The sequence below is a fragment of the Heterodontus francisci genome, chromosome 4, assembly GCF_036365525.1.
Source record: "Heterodontus francisci isolate sHetFra1 chromosome 4, sHetFra1.hap1, whole genome shotgun sequence".
Lineage (NCBI taxonomy): Eukaryota > Metazoa > Chordata > Chondrichthyes > Heterodontiformes > Heterodontidae > Heterodontus > Heterodontus francisci.
In genome coordinates this window covers 176,263,021-176,277,455 of record NC_090374.1, presented here as the reverse complement: position 1 = coordinate 176,277,455, position 14,435 = coordinate 176,263,021, and the positions used below count along the sequence as shown (strand labels likewise).

Below are 14,435 nucleotides of genomic sequence, written 5' to 3'. Positions count from 1 at the left end.
TTTCTGAGACGATGTCTGAGGCCTAGGGGGAGGCGGTGCTTGGTGTTGCCCAATGCCGTGTATCGTTACCAGGTTCAAATCCTTGCATGCCTGTAGTCCCAGCGAGAGCATGTCCAGTCGCTTGGATGATGTAAAAAAAGTTGGAATTTCCATTCAGATTGGTTGTATTTGCAATTAATCTTGATGGACCCTAAACACGGAATTGATGAACCATTGCATGCGGTCAGTTGGGTGTTCATCGGCGTCACCATGGCTCCTGGATACATATCATTCAGAATGCGTAGAGGTAAAATATTTGTGCTGGCACCTGTGTCCACCTTCTGACAGAGCACGTGTGCCCTCCTTTTTTGGACACAGAACATGAAAAGACACAAACGCCTCCAGTGGAGTAATTGGATCAGTGACATTGACAATACAAAATGACTGTTCCTCTCGCGCACTTGGACCTGGACTCTTGGCATCGTCATCAATAGTGTTGACATCATCCGCAACCTCACGGATATATCAGTTGTGATGTGAATTACGACTGTGAGGCTTGTCAGTGGTGTAAAGCTGTCTTACGGTCTGCCTGACTTTTGTCAGGACTCTTAGCAGCTACATCTGTCTTGACTTTCCGACACTGACGTTTCCAGTGACCCCAACACCACATGCTGTGCAGATGTCGTTAAATGCTGGGCGACCTTAGGCATGTATAAGAGCCCGCACCTTTTACACTGTTTCCAGGACTTGGAATGCTTACTCAATGCACCTATGACGTTTGCAGCACACTGGGATTGTAAACTCAGTTGACCCACAATGATAGACTCAAATTTTCGACCATCTTTGAGCAGGGCGTCCACAGTATACCCTTTGGGCTTCTCCAAGAGACCCCTCTGGAATGCCTCTATTGTTGTGAACGCAATCACTAGCTCAATGAAACAGTCTGCCAGTTCAGCCTTTGTGAAGTCACACTCGTGACCCTTAGCTCAACATCGACTAACAAACTGCTCAATGAACTCAGTCAGCTGCTGTCAAAAAGACATGAACTTGAGCCGATGGCCCCAAAAATTGAGTTCTACACTAAGTTGATCCTGTAATGTGGACCAGAATTTCACTGGATCCTTCTGCTCTTCTTCAGTAAGACACAGTGGCGCAGTGGTTAGCACCGCAGCCTCACAACTTCAGGGACCCAGGTTTGATTCTGGGTACCGCCTGTGCGGAGTTTGCAAGTTCTCCCTGTGACCGCGTGGGTTTTCGCTGGGTGCTCCGGTTTCGTCCCACAGCCAAAGACTTGCAGGTGATAGGTAAATTGGCTGTTGTAAATTGCCCCTATTTAGGTAGGCGGTAGGGAATATGGGATTACTGTAGGGTTAGTATAAATGGGTGGCTGTTGGTCGGCACAGGCTCGGTGGGCCGAAGGGCCTGTTTCAGTGCTGTATCTCTAAATAAAAATAAATAAATAGTGTTAAGGCAACGTAAGCCTTCATTGCCAGCAGTCATGCATATTCTCACTGCCTGCTTCACTGGATCAGCAACTGCTAAGTCATCGAAACATAGCTCGACTCTTTGCTCGAAAAGCTGAATTTCTGACAGCAGGCCAGTTGCTTTCCAGTTGATGGTAGGAAACTTTGCTGTCTTTCTTGTAATAACTCACTTCCAGTACTCTGCATGAAGTTAAAAGAAATCTCCTGCTGTACAGGCAGCCAGAAACGGGCAGTAAATGCCTGCAGTTCCACTTGTGACCAAGGAAGATGTGACGCAGTCTCCTGCTATACAGGCAGACAGAAATACTGTAGCAGTGCTTGGCTGCAGTTCCAATTGTAGGTGTGGCGCTGTTGCTTGATTCATGCGCTTTTGACTTGGCCCTGCCCACGAAGGGTGGTTTTGGTGTCAAAAATGTAGAAGACCTGAAACAGCAAAGGCGATTTTTTTTTTCTTGCAGTCCGTGCCTTAAATCTAGCCCTTTTCTCAGTTCAAAGCTGGATTGTGGACCTATTAATATTAAGGTTGGCCTGTTTTCGTGCTCAACCCGGTCACCCGCTATTGCTATGGCGCTAATCCATTTGACGCACCTCTCAGTCGGGGGTCCTTTTAATCTGTACAGTGTCCATCCAGCACAATCAGACATTTTCTGGTTGCTGCTGACGTGAAAAATCTGACCAAGTGGATATCAAGACTAACTGGAGTTTATAAAGCTCTGGTTAGGTCCCAACTGGAGTATTGCATCCAGTTCTGGTCACCACACTTTAGGAAGGATGTGTGAGGGTCCTTGAGAGGGTGCAGAGGAGATTTACCAGAATGGTTCCAAGGATGGTCGATTTTAGTTACAAGGTTAGATTGGAAAAGCTGGGGTTGTTCTCCTTAGAAGAAAGGAGATTGAAAGGAGATTTAATAGAAGTGTACAAGATTATGACAGGTTTAGATAAGTTAGACAAGGAAAACCGGTTCCCATAAACTAATAGTATAAGAACTAAGGGACACAGAATTGAGGTTTTGGGCAAGAGATGCAGGGAGAATGTGAGGAAGAACTTATTTACACAGCTGATGGTAATGACCTGGAACTCGCTGCCCACAAGGGTGGTGCAAGTGGAGACAATCAAGACTGCAAAAGGAAATTGGATGACCACATGAAGGAAATAGACTTGCAGGGCTATGGGGATCGAGCCAGGGCGTGGGACTGACTGGATAGTTCCGTGAGATCCGGCATGGATTCAATTAGCCAAATGGCCTCCTTAGAGGCATAGAGAGATACAGCACTGAAACAGGCCCTTCGGCCCACTGAGTCTGTGCCGACCATCAACCACCCATTTATACTAACCCTACATTAATCCCATTTCCCTCTCACATCCCCACCTTCCCTCAACTTTTCTACCACCTACCTACACTAGGGGCAATTTATAATAGCCAATTTATCTGTCAACCAGCAAGTCTTTGGCATGCGGAAGGAAACCCACGCTTCTGTGCTGTAAATGACTGAGTCTGTAACTGCCTGACCTTGCAGCCCCAATTGCACACAAGTTTATCCAACTGCCTACACTGCTGCTGTTGCATCAAGTAATGATGCAATATTCAGGTGATTGAAGTTTTGTAGAGTTGACAATGTCTGTGGCTAGCACTTCCTTGAAGGTGTGCAAGAGTACTCAAAACATTGAGATGTTGAAAATCCCACTGCTGCCACCATATTGTGTTTTCTTAAACCTCTGTGTTAGCTGCTGCTACATAGCCACACCTCTTAAAGGTGTACCACAACAGTGGGTGGGCTGCAACCTACTCTGGAGGGCAGGTGAGCAGTAAGGACAGGCACTAGTTGGTGCTAGAAAGCTGGCAGGCCTGTGAACTTGGGGTGGGTGAATAAACAGTTGAGCGGGGTAGCACTTTTGCACAGAAACAAGCAGGTGACCTGAGAGATATTCGAGTGGGAGGAGCAGGCAGTTGAGTCAGCAAGTGAGGCTGAGAAACACTGTGATGGGCGGCAAACCAAGTAACAACATCTTGTATTTATATCACACAAAAACAAGAAATGCTGGATTCACTCAGCAGGTCTGGCAGCATCTGTGGAAAGAGAAGCAGAGTTAACGTTTCGGGTCAGTGACCCTTCTTCGGAACTGACAAATATTAGAAAAGTCACAGATTATAAACAAGTGAGGTGGGGGTTGGGCAAGAGATAACAAAGGAGAAGGTGCAGATTGGACCAGACCACATAGCTGACCAAAAGGTCACGGAGCAAAGGCAAACAATATGTTAATGGTGTGTTTGTTCAGTTTGCTTACCCACTGTTTTTTTTCAGGTTGTTTTTCTTCAGGTTTGCACTTGCTGATGTTCAATATTCAGTATATTCACACCTAATCTGTACTAATGCTTTGTCTTTCAACACACCATTAACATATTGTTTGCCTTTGCTCCGTGACCTTTTGGTCAGCTATGTGGCACGGTCCAATCTGCACCTTCTCCTTTGTTATCTCTTGCCCAACCCCCACCTCACTTGTTTATAATCTGTGACTTTTCTAATATTTGTCAGTTCCAAAGAAGGGTCACTGACCCGAAACGTTAACTCTGCTTCTCTTTCCACAGATGCTGCCAGACCTGCTGAGTGAATCCAGCATTTCTTGTTTTTGTTTCAGATTTCCAGCATCCGCAGTATTTTGCTTTTATCTTGTATTTATATAGCGTCCTTAACATAGCAACACATCCCAAGGTGCTTCACCAGACCATTATCAGACAAAATTTGACACTGAACCACTTAAGGAGAAATTAGGGCAGATGAGCAAAAGCTTGGTCAGAGAGGTAGGTTTTGAGCATCTTCAAAGGTGGGAGAGGTGGAAAGGGAATCCCAGTGCTTAGGGCCTTGGCAGCTAAAGACACGGCTACCAATGGTGGACCGATTAACATTAGGGATGCTCGAGGTCAGAATTAGGGAAGTGCAGCTATTCTGGAGGGTTGAGAGGCTGGAGGAGATTACAGAGATAGGGAAGGGCAAGGCCAGGGAGTGATTTGTAAACAACAATGACATTTTTTTAAAAATTGAGGCGTTGCCGGGTCGGGAGCCGATGTAGGTCGGCGAGCACTGGGGGAGGATGGGCGAACAGGTCTTGGTGAGAATTAGGACTCAGGCAAGCAAACAACTAGATGGGCAAGACCTCGAGCAGATGGGTCAGCAGGCAGACTGGATTCAGCTATCGGGAACTTTTTGATGGTTCATTGAGCTTAAAGAGCAGATTTGGACTGGAATAAAATGATGGCAGTTTAACAAACGGGGACAAAAAAGGGAAAACACCACCAGCTGTAAAATGAAAGCGGGAGGCGTAAGAAAATGGAAGCAGATAGACACAAACGAAACCGATACTGATTGAAAGTAACAAGAGGAAAAGAAATGGTGCTGACGGCACCCTGGTCAATTACACTGGCGCGCAGAAATCCGTGGACGTTATTGGCAAGTTTAAAAAGTGTTTTGTTATTCTAAGGGGAAAGTTGACATGTAATAAATGTTAAGTTTCTGTTTCCTGATCTGCGTGGCACGGGATTTACTGGAAATGCGCTATGTAGGCGGAGTCCCCGCACAGATATTTAGGTGGGCTGGAGGTTAGAGAGCGGAAGAGGAGAACTGCAACATTGAACATAACAACAGTCAAGATTTTATTTCTAAAATGACCGAAATCGACAAAGAAAACCTGACGATTTGGAGTGCTTACATAACAAGAATCCTGCGTCCTACTTACATACAAGGATTCCTCAAAAATTTCTTATTGCCAGGTATGTGAGGTTATTGCGTTTGAATTTTAAACACCGAATGCTGCAGTTTCGTTATGCAGTATTGTTTGGCCGTTGCGATTTTAACCTGAATCTGCTAGTCGACAAACTCAACTGTCGGCGCAGCAGTTTTACCGTGGAGTCTCTGGGGAAAATGTAAAATTAGTGGGTGGTTCACCCGATTCCGTGGGTTTCCAGCCCGGCGCGTTAGGTTAAAATTCCTTCGTAATTAAATTGTGTTAGATTGAGGTGCGCACTGGATCATTTCAGTAAGTAAGTACATCGTATTTAATTTGTACATCTGTCACAGAAGCTGCCTTCAGTTCTGAAGAAGGATCACTGACCCGAAACGTTAACTCTGCTTCTCTCTCCACAGATGCTGCCAGACCTGCTGAGTATTTCCAGCATTTCTTGTTTTTATTTTAGGCTACAGTTAATGTCTGGGGCATTTTCTTGCGTTTAGACAATAGAAACCTAAAGGCAATGATGTCATTGCTATATGGGTCTGGTTGTCTTGTCACCTGGCACCTGAATTCTTATTTTTTTAAAACATACTGAGCTGAATTTTGTGGTCAGTGGCAAATTGACAGCACTCACCTCTGACCTCAAAGAAAGCTACTCACAAACATCTATCGATCTCGGTGGCGTGGATTTCTCCCTTTCCCTTACGGCAGGCTGACTAAAACTGGGAACTGAATATTAAAGGATAGTTGACATTTAGGAAGGACAGGCAAAAAGGAAAAGGAGGTGGGGTAATGCTGATGAGGGATGGGATGAGTGCATTAGATCGGAAAAACAAGATGTAGAATCTTTTTGGGTAGAGCTGAGAAATAGCAAAGGGCAACGGTATAAATCAGGAAATTAGAAGTGCATGTAGCAAGGGAAATGCATTAATCATGTGCGATTTCAATCTACATATAGATTGGGTAAATCTAATGAGCACCAATGCTGTGGAAGAATTATTCCTGGAATGTGTCCAAGATGGTTTATTGGAGCAATATGTTGAGGAACCAACTAGGGAACAGGCTATTTTGGATCTAGTATTATGTAATGAGAAAGGACTAATTAATAATCTGGTGGTAAAAGAACCTTTAGGGAAAAGTGGCCATAGTATGATAGAATTTTCCATTAAGTTTGAAAATTATGTAGTTCAATCGGAAACTAAGATCTTAAATCTAAACAAGGGCAATTGTGAAGATATGAGGAGCAGGTTGGCCGTGGTGGATTGGAAAAATACATTAAAAGGTTTGACTGTATATAGGCAATGACTGGTATTTAAATAGTTAATTCATGGTTTTCAAAAAACATATGAAATAGGAGCAGAAGTAGGCCATTTGGCCCCTCTAGCCTAGTCCGCCATTCAATAAGATCATGGCTGATCTGATTGTGTCTCGAATTCCACACTCCCATCTACCCCTGATAACCTTGCCTAACAAGAATCTATCTACCTCCACCTTAAAAATATTCAGTGACCCCGCCTCCATCACCTTCTGAGGCAGAGAGTTCCAAAGTCGCAGAACGCTCTGAGAAAAAAATTCTCCTTATCTTTGTCCTAAAAGGGCAACCCTAATTTAACATCAGTACCCCCTAGTTCTGGACTCACCCACAAGAGGAAACATCCTTTCCACATCCACCTTGTCAAGACCGTTCAGGATTTTATATACTTCAATCAAGTCTCCCTCATTCTTCTAAATTCCAGTGAAAACAAGCCCTGTCGATGCTATTATGTCACCCACTACACCATGAGCTCCTACCTCGTGCAATAATCTTGCATGTGGCACCTTGTCAAATGCCTTCTGGAAATCCAAGTACAGTACATCAATGGGCTCCCCTTTAACCACAGCGCAGGTTACTCCTTCAAATAACTCCAATAAATTGGTTAAACATGAATTCCCTTTCCAAAACCATGCTGACCATTCCCGATTACCTTGAGTTTTTCTTAGTGTCCAGCTATAGCCTCCTTAACCGATTCTAACACTTCCCCCACGACAGACGTAAAGCTAACTGGCCTATAGTTACCCATTTTCTGCCTCCCCCCCCCCCACCCCCCCGGCTTGAATAGAGGGGTTATATTTGCTTCTTTCCAGTCTGATGGAACCTTTCCAGAATCTAGCAAATTTTGAAAAATTAACACCAATGCATCTACTACCTCATTAGCCACCTATTTTAAGACCCTAGGATGAAGCCCAACAGGACCCGGGGACTTGTCAGCCCACAGCTCCATCAGTTTGCTGAGTACTGCTTCCCTGGTGATTGTAATTTCACCAAGTTTCTCTCTTCCTTCCACCACCTGATTTACAGTTATTACTGGAATGTTTTTTGTATCCTCTAGTGAAGCCAGAAGCAAAATATTTGTTAATTTCATCTGCCATTTCCTTATTATCTACTATTAACTCCCCATTCTCACTCTCTAGAGAACCAATTTTACTTTTTTTTTAAATACCTGTAGAAACTCTTTGCAATCTGTTTTTACATTTCTAGCTAGCTTCCTCTCATATTCTAATTTCTTTCTCCTGATTAACCTTTTAGTCATTCTCTGCCGTTCTTTATATTCTGACCAATCATCTGACCTGCTAATCATCTATGCGCAATTAAATATCTTTTCCTTAAGTTTTATGCCTTCCTTAACTTCTTTAGTTAACTATGGATGGTGGGTTCTCCCCTTGGAATTTTTCTTTATAGTATACTATAGTATACTTATCCTGAGTATTCTGACATATGCCCTTAAATGTCTGCAACTGCTTCTCTATTGATCTATCTCCTAGCCTTATAACCCAGTTCACTTCAGCTAGCTCAGCTTTCATCCCCTTATTTAAGTTTAAAATACTAGTCTTAGACTCACTCTTCTCTCAAAAGGAAAGAACAAAGAACAGTACAGCACAGGAACAGGCCATTTGGCTCTCTAAGCCTGCGCCGATCTTGATGCCTGTCTAAACTAAAACCTTCTGCACTTCTGGGGTCCGTATCCCTCTATTCCCATCCTATTCATGTATTTGTCAAGATGCCTCTTAAACGTCGCTATCATACCTGCTTCCACCACCTCCCCTGGCAGCAAGTTCCAGGCACTCAGCACCCTCTGTGTTTAAAAAAAAAAAACTTGCCTCGCACATCCCCTCTAAACTTTGCCCCTCGCACCTTAAACCTATGTCCCCTAGTAACTGACTCTTACACCCTGGGAAAAATCTTCTGACTATCCACTCTGTCCATGCCACTCATAACTTTTCATATCTCTCCTTCAAACTGGATGTAAAATTCAATCATATTGTGGTCCCTGTTACCTAGAGGTGCCTTTACATTGAGGTAATTAATTAATCCTGTCACGTTACACGTGACAAGTATAATATAACCTGCTCTCTAGTTGGTTCCAGAACCTGCTGCTCTCTATCATGAAAGCATTCTATGAACTCCTCATCCAGGCTACTTACTATTGCCTATCTGATTTTTCCCGTTTATATGTAAATTAAAATCACCCATGATTATTGCCATCCCTTTATCACTAGCACCCAATATTTCTTGTATACTTCATCCTACAATGTGGTTACTGTTAGGAGGCCTGTAGGCCACTCCCACTAGTGGCTTCTTACCCCTACTATTCCTTATCTCCACCCAAACCGACTCTACATCCTGATCTCCTGAACCAAGATCATCTCTAACTATTGCACCAATGCCATCCTTGATTAACAGTGCTACTCCTCCACCTTTACCTAGATCCCTATTCTTCTTGAAAGTCTTTTATCCCTCAATATTCAGACCCAATCCTTGTCATCCTGCAGCCACGTCTCCGTGATGGCTATCAGATCATATTTATTTACTTCAATGTGCGCTATCAGTTCGTCTGCTTTGTTATGAACAACACATGCATTTAGATACAGAGCCTTTAGTTTTGTCTTTTTGTTATTCTTCTAATCGTGACTGTTGGTGTGTTATTAGTTTTTTTTTCTCTCTGTCCCTTTCTGCCATTCTCTGCCCTTCATTTCCCATATTACTATTCTGCTTTCCTGCCATGACTGTACCACTTGGTTTGCTACATCTACCCAAACTTGATCCCTCACCCTCCTTGTTTAGTTTAAAGCCCTCTCTACTTTCCTAGTTATACGGTTTGCTGGAACGCTGGTCCCAGCACAGTTCAGGTGCAGATTGTCCCAGCAGTGCAGCCCCTACTTTCCCCAGTACTGGTGCCAGTGCCTCACAAACTGAAACCCACTTCTCCCACACCAGTCTTTGAGCCAAATATTCATTTCACTAATCTTATGTGCCCTCTGCCAATTGGCACGTGGCTCAGGTAATAATCCAGAGATGATTACTCTTGAGGTTCTGCTCTTCAATTTGGTGCCTAGCTCCTCATACTGTCTAAGCAGAACCTCTTTCCTCGTCCTACCTATGTCATTGGTACCTACATGGACCATGACAACTGGATCCTCCCCCTCCCACTCCAAGTTCCTGTCCAGCCCTGAGCAGATATCCTGAACCCTGGCAAGAGCCTTCTGGACTCACGCTCTTGGCTGCACAGAACAGTGTTAATCCCCCTCACTATACTACTCCCTACTACGACTACATTCCTTTTTGCTCCCCCCACTTGAATGGCCTCCTGTACCACAGTGCCATGTCCAGTCTGCTCATCCAACTTATAGACTTCGCTTTCGTCCACACAGGTTGAGAGCACCTCAAACCTGTTTAACAGTTGCAAAGCCTGAGGATCCTCCACTACTGTCTGCTCAGTCCCATTACCTGCTCACTCGTGGTCTCATCCTCCTGTCCCTCACTGCTGACCAAAGCAGATGACCCTGTTCTAAGAGATGTGACCGTCTTCCGGTACAAAATGTGCTGTTATTTCTCCCCCTCCCTTATGTTGTGCAATGTTTACAGTTCAGCTTCCAGATTAATAATCCTGATCCGGAATTCTATATTAAAAACAAAATACTGCGGATGCTGGAAATCGGAAATAAAAACAAGATTGTTTTTGTTGGGACTGCTGAGAGGCCCCATTTAAAGAAAAATAATGTTAAAACAAAGTGTTCTCGTCATCAATAAAATTGGCACGCATAAAACAGGAAAAACATTTGATTTGTCACCAGGTGCAAGAGATAAATCATACATTGGGATTATGTCTGAAGAAATAATTTGAGGGCCTTCAAAGTTGAGTTTGGACCTATGATTCCCAAAGTTATCCACTACTGAAGGTTTTCCTCACCATGTGGCTGAGTCTGTTGTAAGCTAATTGATTGAGATCGATTGCTGTGATTAGTCAAAAGCTCCATTGTTGTTGCATCATATGACTATCAGAATGGTAGAAGATGAACTAGATGGACTGAACACCTCTGTTCAATCTACAAACATGACCCTGAGCTGCCGGTTGCTTGGCATCATAATTCTCCATCCCACTCACTCTGAACTCTCTGTCCTTTGCCTCCGACACTGCTCCAATGAAGCTCAAGGAACAGCATCTCATCTTTTGGTTAGGCACTTTACAGCCTTCCAGATTCAACATCAGGTTCAACAATTTTAGATCATAACACTTATTCCTTTTTCTGGATAGCAGGTACTGGTAATAGTTCTGCTATTCCCATTTGCACCTCTTCGAGACCCATCTTTTGATTCTTTACTTGTCCCATTACCGTCTCCTTTTGCCTTGTACCATCATCCCTCTTGTCAATTAATTTCTCTTGCCTTCCACTCTATCACAGAGCTTCCTTTTTGCCCTTTTCCCCCTCCCCCCTTTCCCTGCCTCTGTACTTGCATAAAACCTGTTACATCTCCAACCTTTGCCAGTTCTGGCGAAGGGTCATCAACCTGACACGTTAACTCTGTTTCTCTCTCCATAGATGCTGCCTGACCTGCTGTGAGAGTTGCCAGCATTTTCTGCTTTTATTTCAGATTTCCAGCATCTGCAGAATTTTTGTTTTGTAGGTGGATCTTGGTCTTTTTTCATCCAACAATTTCAGAAAGCTCCATTGGCTTTGGGCCAATATTAATATCAGTATTGTTTTGCCATGTTATACTAGGTAATAGATCAGTTAATATAAAGGCAAAATACTGCAGATGTTGGAAATCTGAAATATAAACCAAAAATGCTGGCAACATTCAGTAGGTCAGGCAGCATCTTTAGGAAGAGAAACAGAGTTAATGCTTTAGGTTCTGATGAAGGGTCACCACAGATGCTGCTGTGTATTTTGCAGCATTTTCTGTTTATATAATAGATCAGATCACCTCCAGATTTGCAATGCTACATTCATGTAGATTATCCTTATTGTAGGTAAAGTAGTTAACTAACTTGTAATTTCTTTCTTCAGCCTTCAGAAAACCAGCTACCATTTAAACTGGGCAGAGGAGGGATGAACAAAGAGAAAGGAGTCCTGCCCTCCACCCTATCACAGACCTTTCCCTTTGTTCTTTTCTCCACTGACACCCTCCCTTGCCCCTGTTGTTTAATATCTGTTAAATCTCAAACTTCTTCCCAATTAATGGGTGTGGTAGCATAGTGACTGATAATCCAGAGTCACGAGTTCAATCCCCACTTCAGGTGGGGAATTTAGATTCAATGAATTAAATAAATCTGGAATAATAAAAATAAAATAATGGTGACCATGGAACAATTGGATTGTCATAAAACTCATCTGGTTCTAATGTTCTTTAGGGAAAGAAATCTGGCCCATATGTGACTCCAGACCCACAGAAATCTGGTTGACTCTTAACTGCTCTCTGAAATGGCCTTATAAACCTCTGTTTGTCAAGAAGGCAGCTCACCACCTCCTCTCGAAGGCAATCAGGGATAAGCAATAAATGAGAAAAATTCTGATGAAAGCTCTTCAACCTAAATATTAACTCTGTTTCCCTCTCCACAGAGATGCTGCCTTACCTGCTGTGAGTGTTGCCAGCATTTTCTGCTATTTCCGATTTCCAGCATCCACAGTGTTTTCTTTATGTATTTGAACCCTGTGTCTTTCTGTTCGTTTGCACTCTTCAGTGTCATTTCTTTAAACACAGGTTCCTCACACCTTGCTTTTCCTCTCAAAATACATTGTTTAACGCTCTCCTGTTTGGCTAACCTGCCCCTCCCATTTAATTCGCTATCCTGTGTGTCGCTTCCTCAAGTTCTCTCTGTTTATCAAACCTCCTACTTTTGACATTGTTAACAAAATTTGAGATTATGCTCCCTATATGCAAGTCCAAATACACAGAGGGAAAACAGTAGGCTTGGCACTGACCCCATCTAAGCAGAACCCTAACTCATTAGTTCTTGTCCGTCAACCAACTTTCTACCCAATCCTTCTCAATTTTCTTTCATTCCATACACATGCATTGTTCTAACCAGCATCTCCAGAGATACCTTTACCTGAACTGAAGTAATGCCAATGTCCTACTAGGGCAGTAAAGTAGAACAGTGATGGGGAGGAGGGGGATTTAAATGAATATGACAAGGTGGGAGGGGGTCGTGTAAAAAAAAAAGTCTCGGATGAAGACTCTGGCAAGGAAAGCAAGATTAATAAATTTGTTGTGACAGCAGAAGGTTTAAACAGTGCAAAAATATTATCAGAAGACAAGGAAAGAAAAGTCTTTCAGGTAACATTTAAAAAAACTTGTAGAAAAGGTGAGGATTTTTCTTTTAAATGAGATGAGCAAGAAAATAAGTAAGGGTTGATGATCCAACAACACATGAGTCAGGATTGAGCATTATGTATGTGAATGGGCAAAGTATTGAAGACAAAATTCGAGGATCAGAAGTATAATTATGGTGAATATGACATGGTTGCTAAAGAAAAAGCTCAAGTTTGAACAGGACGGGAGTTTTATATTCCTGGTCATGACATTTTCAGGAGAGATATGAAGAGCACAAAATGGGTTGGGCAGCAGCAGCAGTTTGTATCCCAGCAGCAGAACATGACAATGTCCTGAGAAGGGGTTGAATTAAGAGAGAACGCGTGTGGATAGAAGAAATAGGAAATTAAACAATACAATTGTCAATATGTGTTTACAGGACAACAAACAGTTAACTTGAAAGAGGTGGAGATTTTCAGACATTTAGAGACATATGCAAGAACAGAGCATTAATGTAGTGTATTGTTATGAAACAGTAGGTGCCACAAGATCAAACGGAGGCATGCTGGAAGGCAAGGCAAGGCCCAGGCTCAGCATCTCTCCACAATTGCCAGCAATGCTAGACTTTTATCACAAGGGATGATAGTTCAAACTGGGACAACTGAATGAAATGGATGCAGGAGCAGAAGGACCTGTTTTTTTAAAATTCATTCATGGGATGTGGGCATCGCTGGCCAGGCCAGCATTTATTGCCAATCCCTCATCCTAATTGCCCTTGAGAAGGTGGTGGTGAGCTGCCTTGTTGAACCCCTGCAGTCCATGTGGAGTAGGTACACCAAGAGAGTGCTGTTAGGAAGGGAATTTCAGAATTTTGACCCAACGACAGTAAAGGAACGGCGATATAGTTCCACATCAGGATGGTGTGTGACTTGGAGGGGAACTTGCAGGTGATGGTGTTCTCATTGAATCTGCTGCCCTTGTCCTTCTAGTTGGTAGAGGCCGTGGGTTTGGAAGGTGCTGTCTAAGGAGCCTTGGTGCGTTGCTGCAGTGCATCTTGTAGGTGGTACATGATGCTGCCACTGTGCACCAGTGGTGGAGGAAGTGAATGTTTGTGGATGGGGTGCCAATCAAGCGGACTGCTTTGTCCTGGATAGTATCGAGTTTCTTGAGTGTTGTTGAAGCTGCACCCATCCAGGCAAGTGGAGAGTAATCCATCACACTCCTGACTTGTGTCTTGTAGATGGTGGACAGGCTTTAGGGAGTCGGGAGGTGAGTTACTCGCCGCAGGATTCCTAGCCTCTGACCTACTTTGTAGCCACAGTATTTATATCGCTACTCCTGTTCAGTTTCTGGTCAATGGTAACCCCAGGATGTTGATAGTGGGGGATTCAGCGATCATAATGCATTGAATGTCAAGGGGAGATGGTTAGATTCTGTCTTGTTGGCAATGGTCATTGCCTGGCACTTGTTGGCACGAATGTTACTTGCCACTCATCAACTGGATATTGTCCAGGTCTTGCTGCATTTCTACACAGACTGCTTCAGTATTTGAGGAGTCACGAATGGTGATGAACATTGTGCAATCATCAGCGAACATCCCCACTTCTGACCTTATGATTGAAGGAAGGTCAATGATGAAGCAGCTGAAGATGGTTGGGCCTAGGACACTATCC

General features: G+C 43.5%; 1 protein-coding gene across 2 annotated transcripts in view; it reads left to right on the top strand.

The window, feature by feature from the left end:
- Positions 1 to 4,136: 4,136 nt before the first annotated feature.
- Positions 4,137 to 14,435, top strand: part of rigi (RNA sensor RIG-I) — a 65,172-nt gene continuing 54,873 nt past the window's right edge. Inside the window, exon 1 of one of the 2 annotated variants that reach the window (XM_068030626.1) lies at positions 4,137 to 5,229. In XM_068030626.1, the coding sequence (XP_067886727.1) occupies positions 5,124 to 5,229 (106 nt within the window). In that variant the 5' untranslated portion in view covers positions 4,137 to 5,123. The remainder of the gene's footprint in view (positions 5,230 to 14,435) is intronic. The other variant, XM_068030627.1, reaches the window with a different exon arrangement.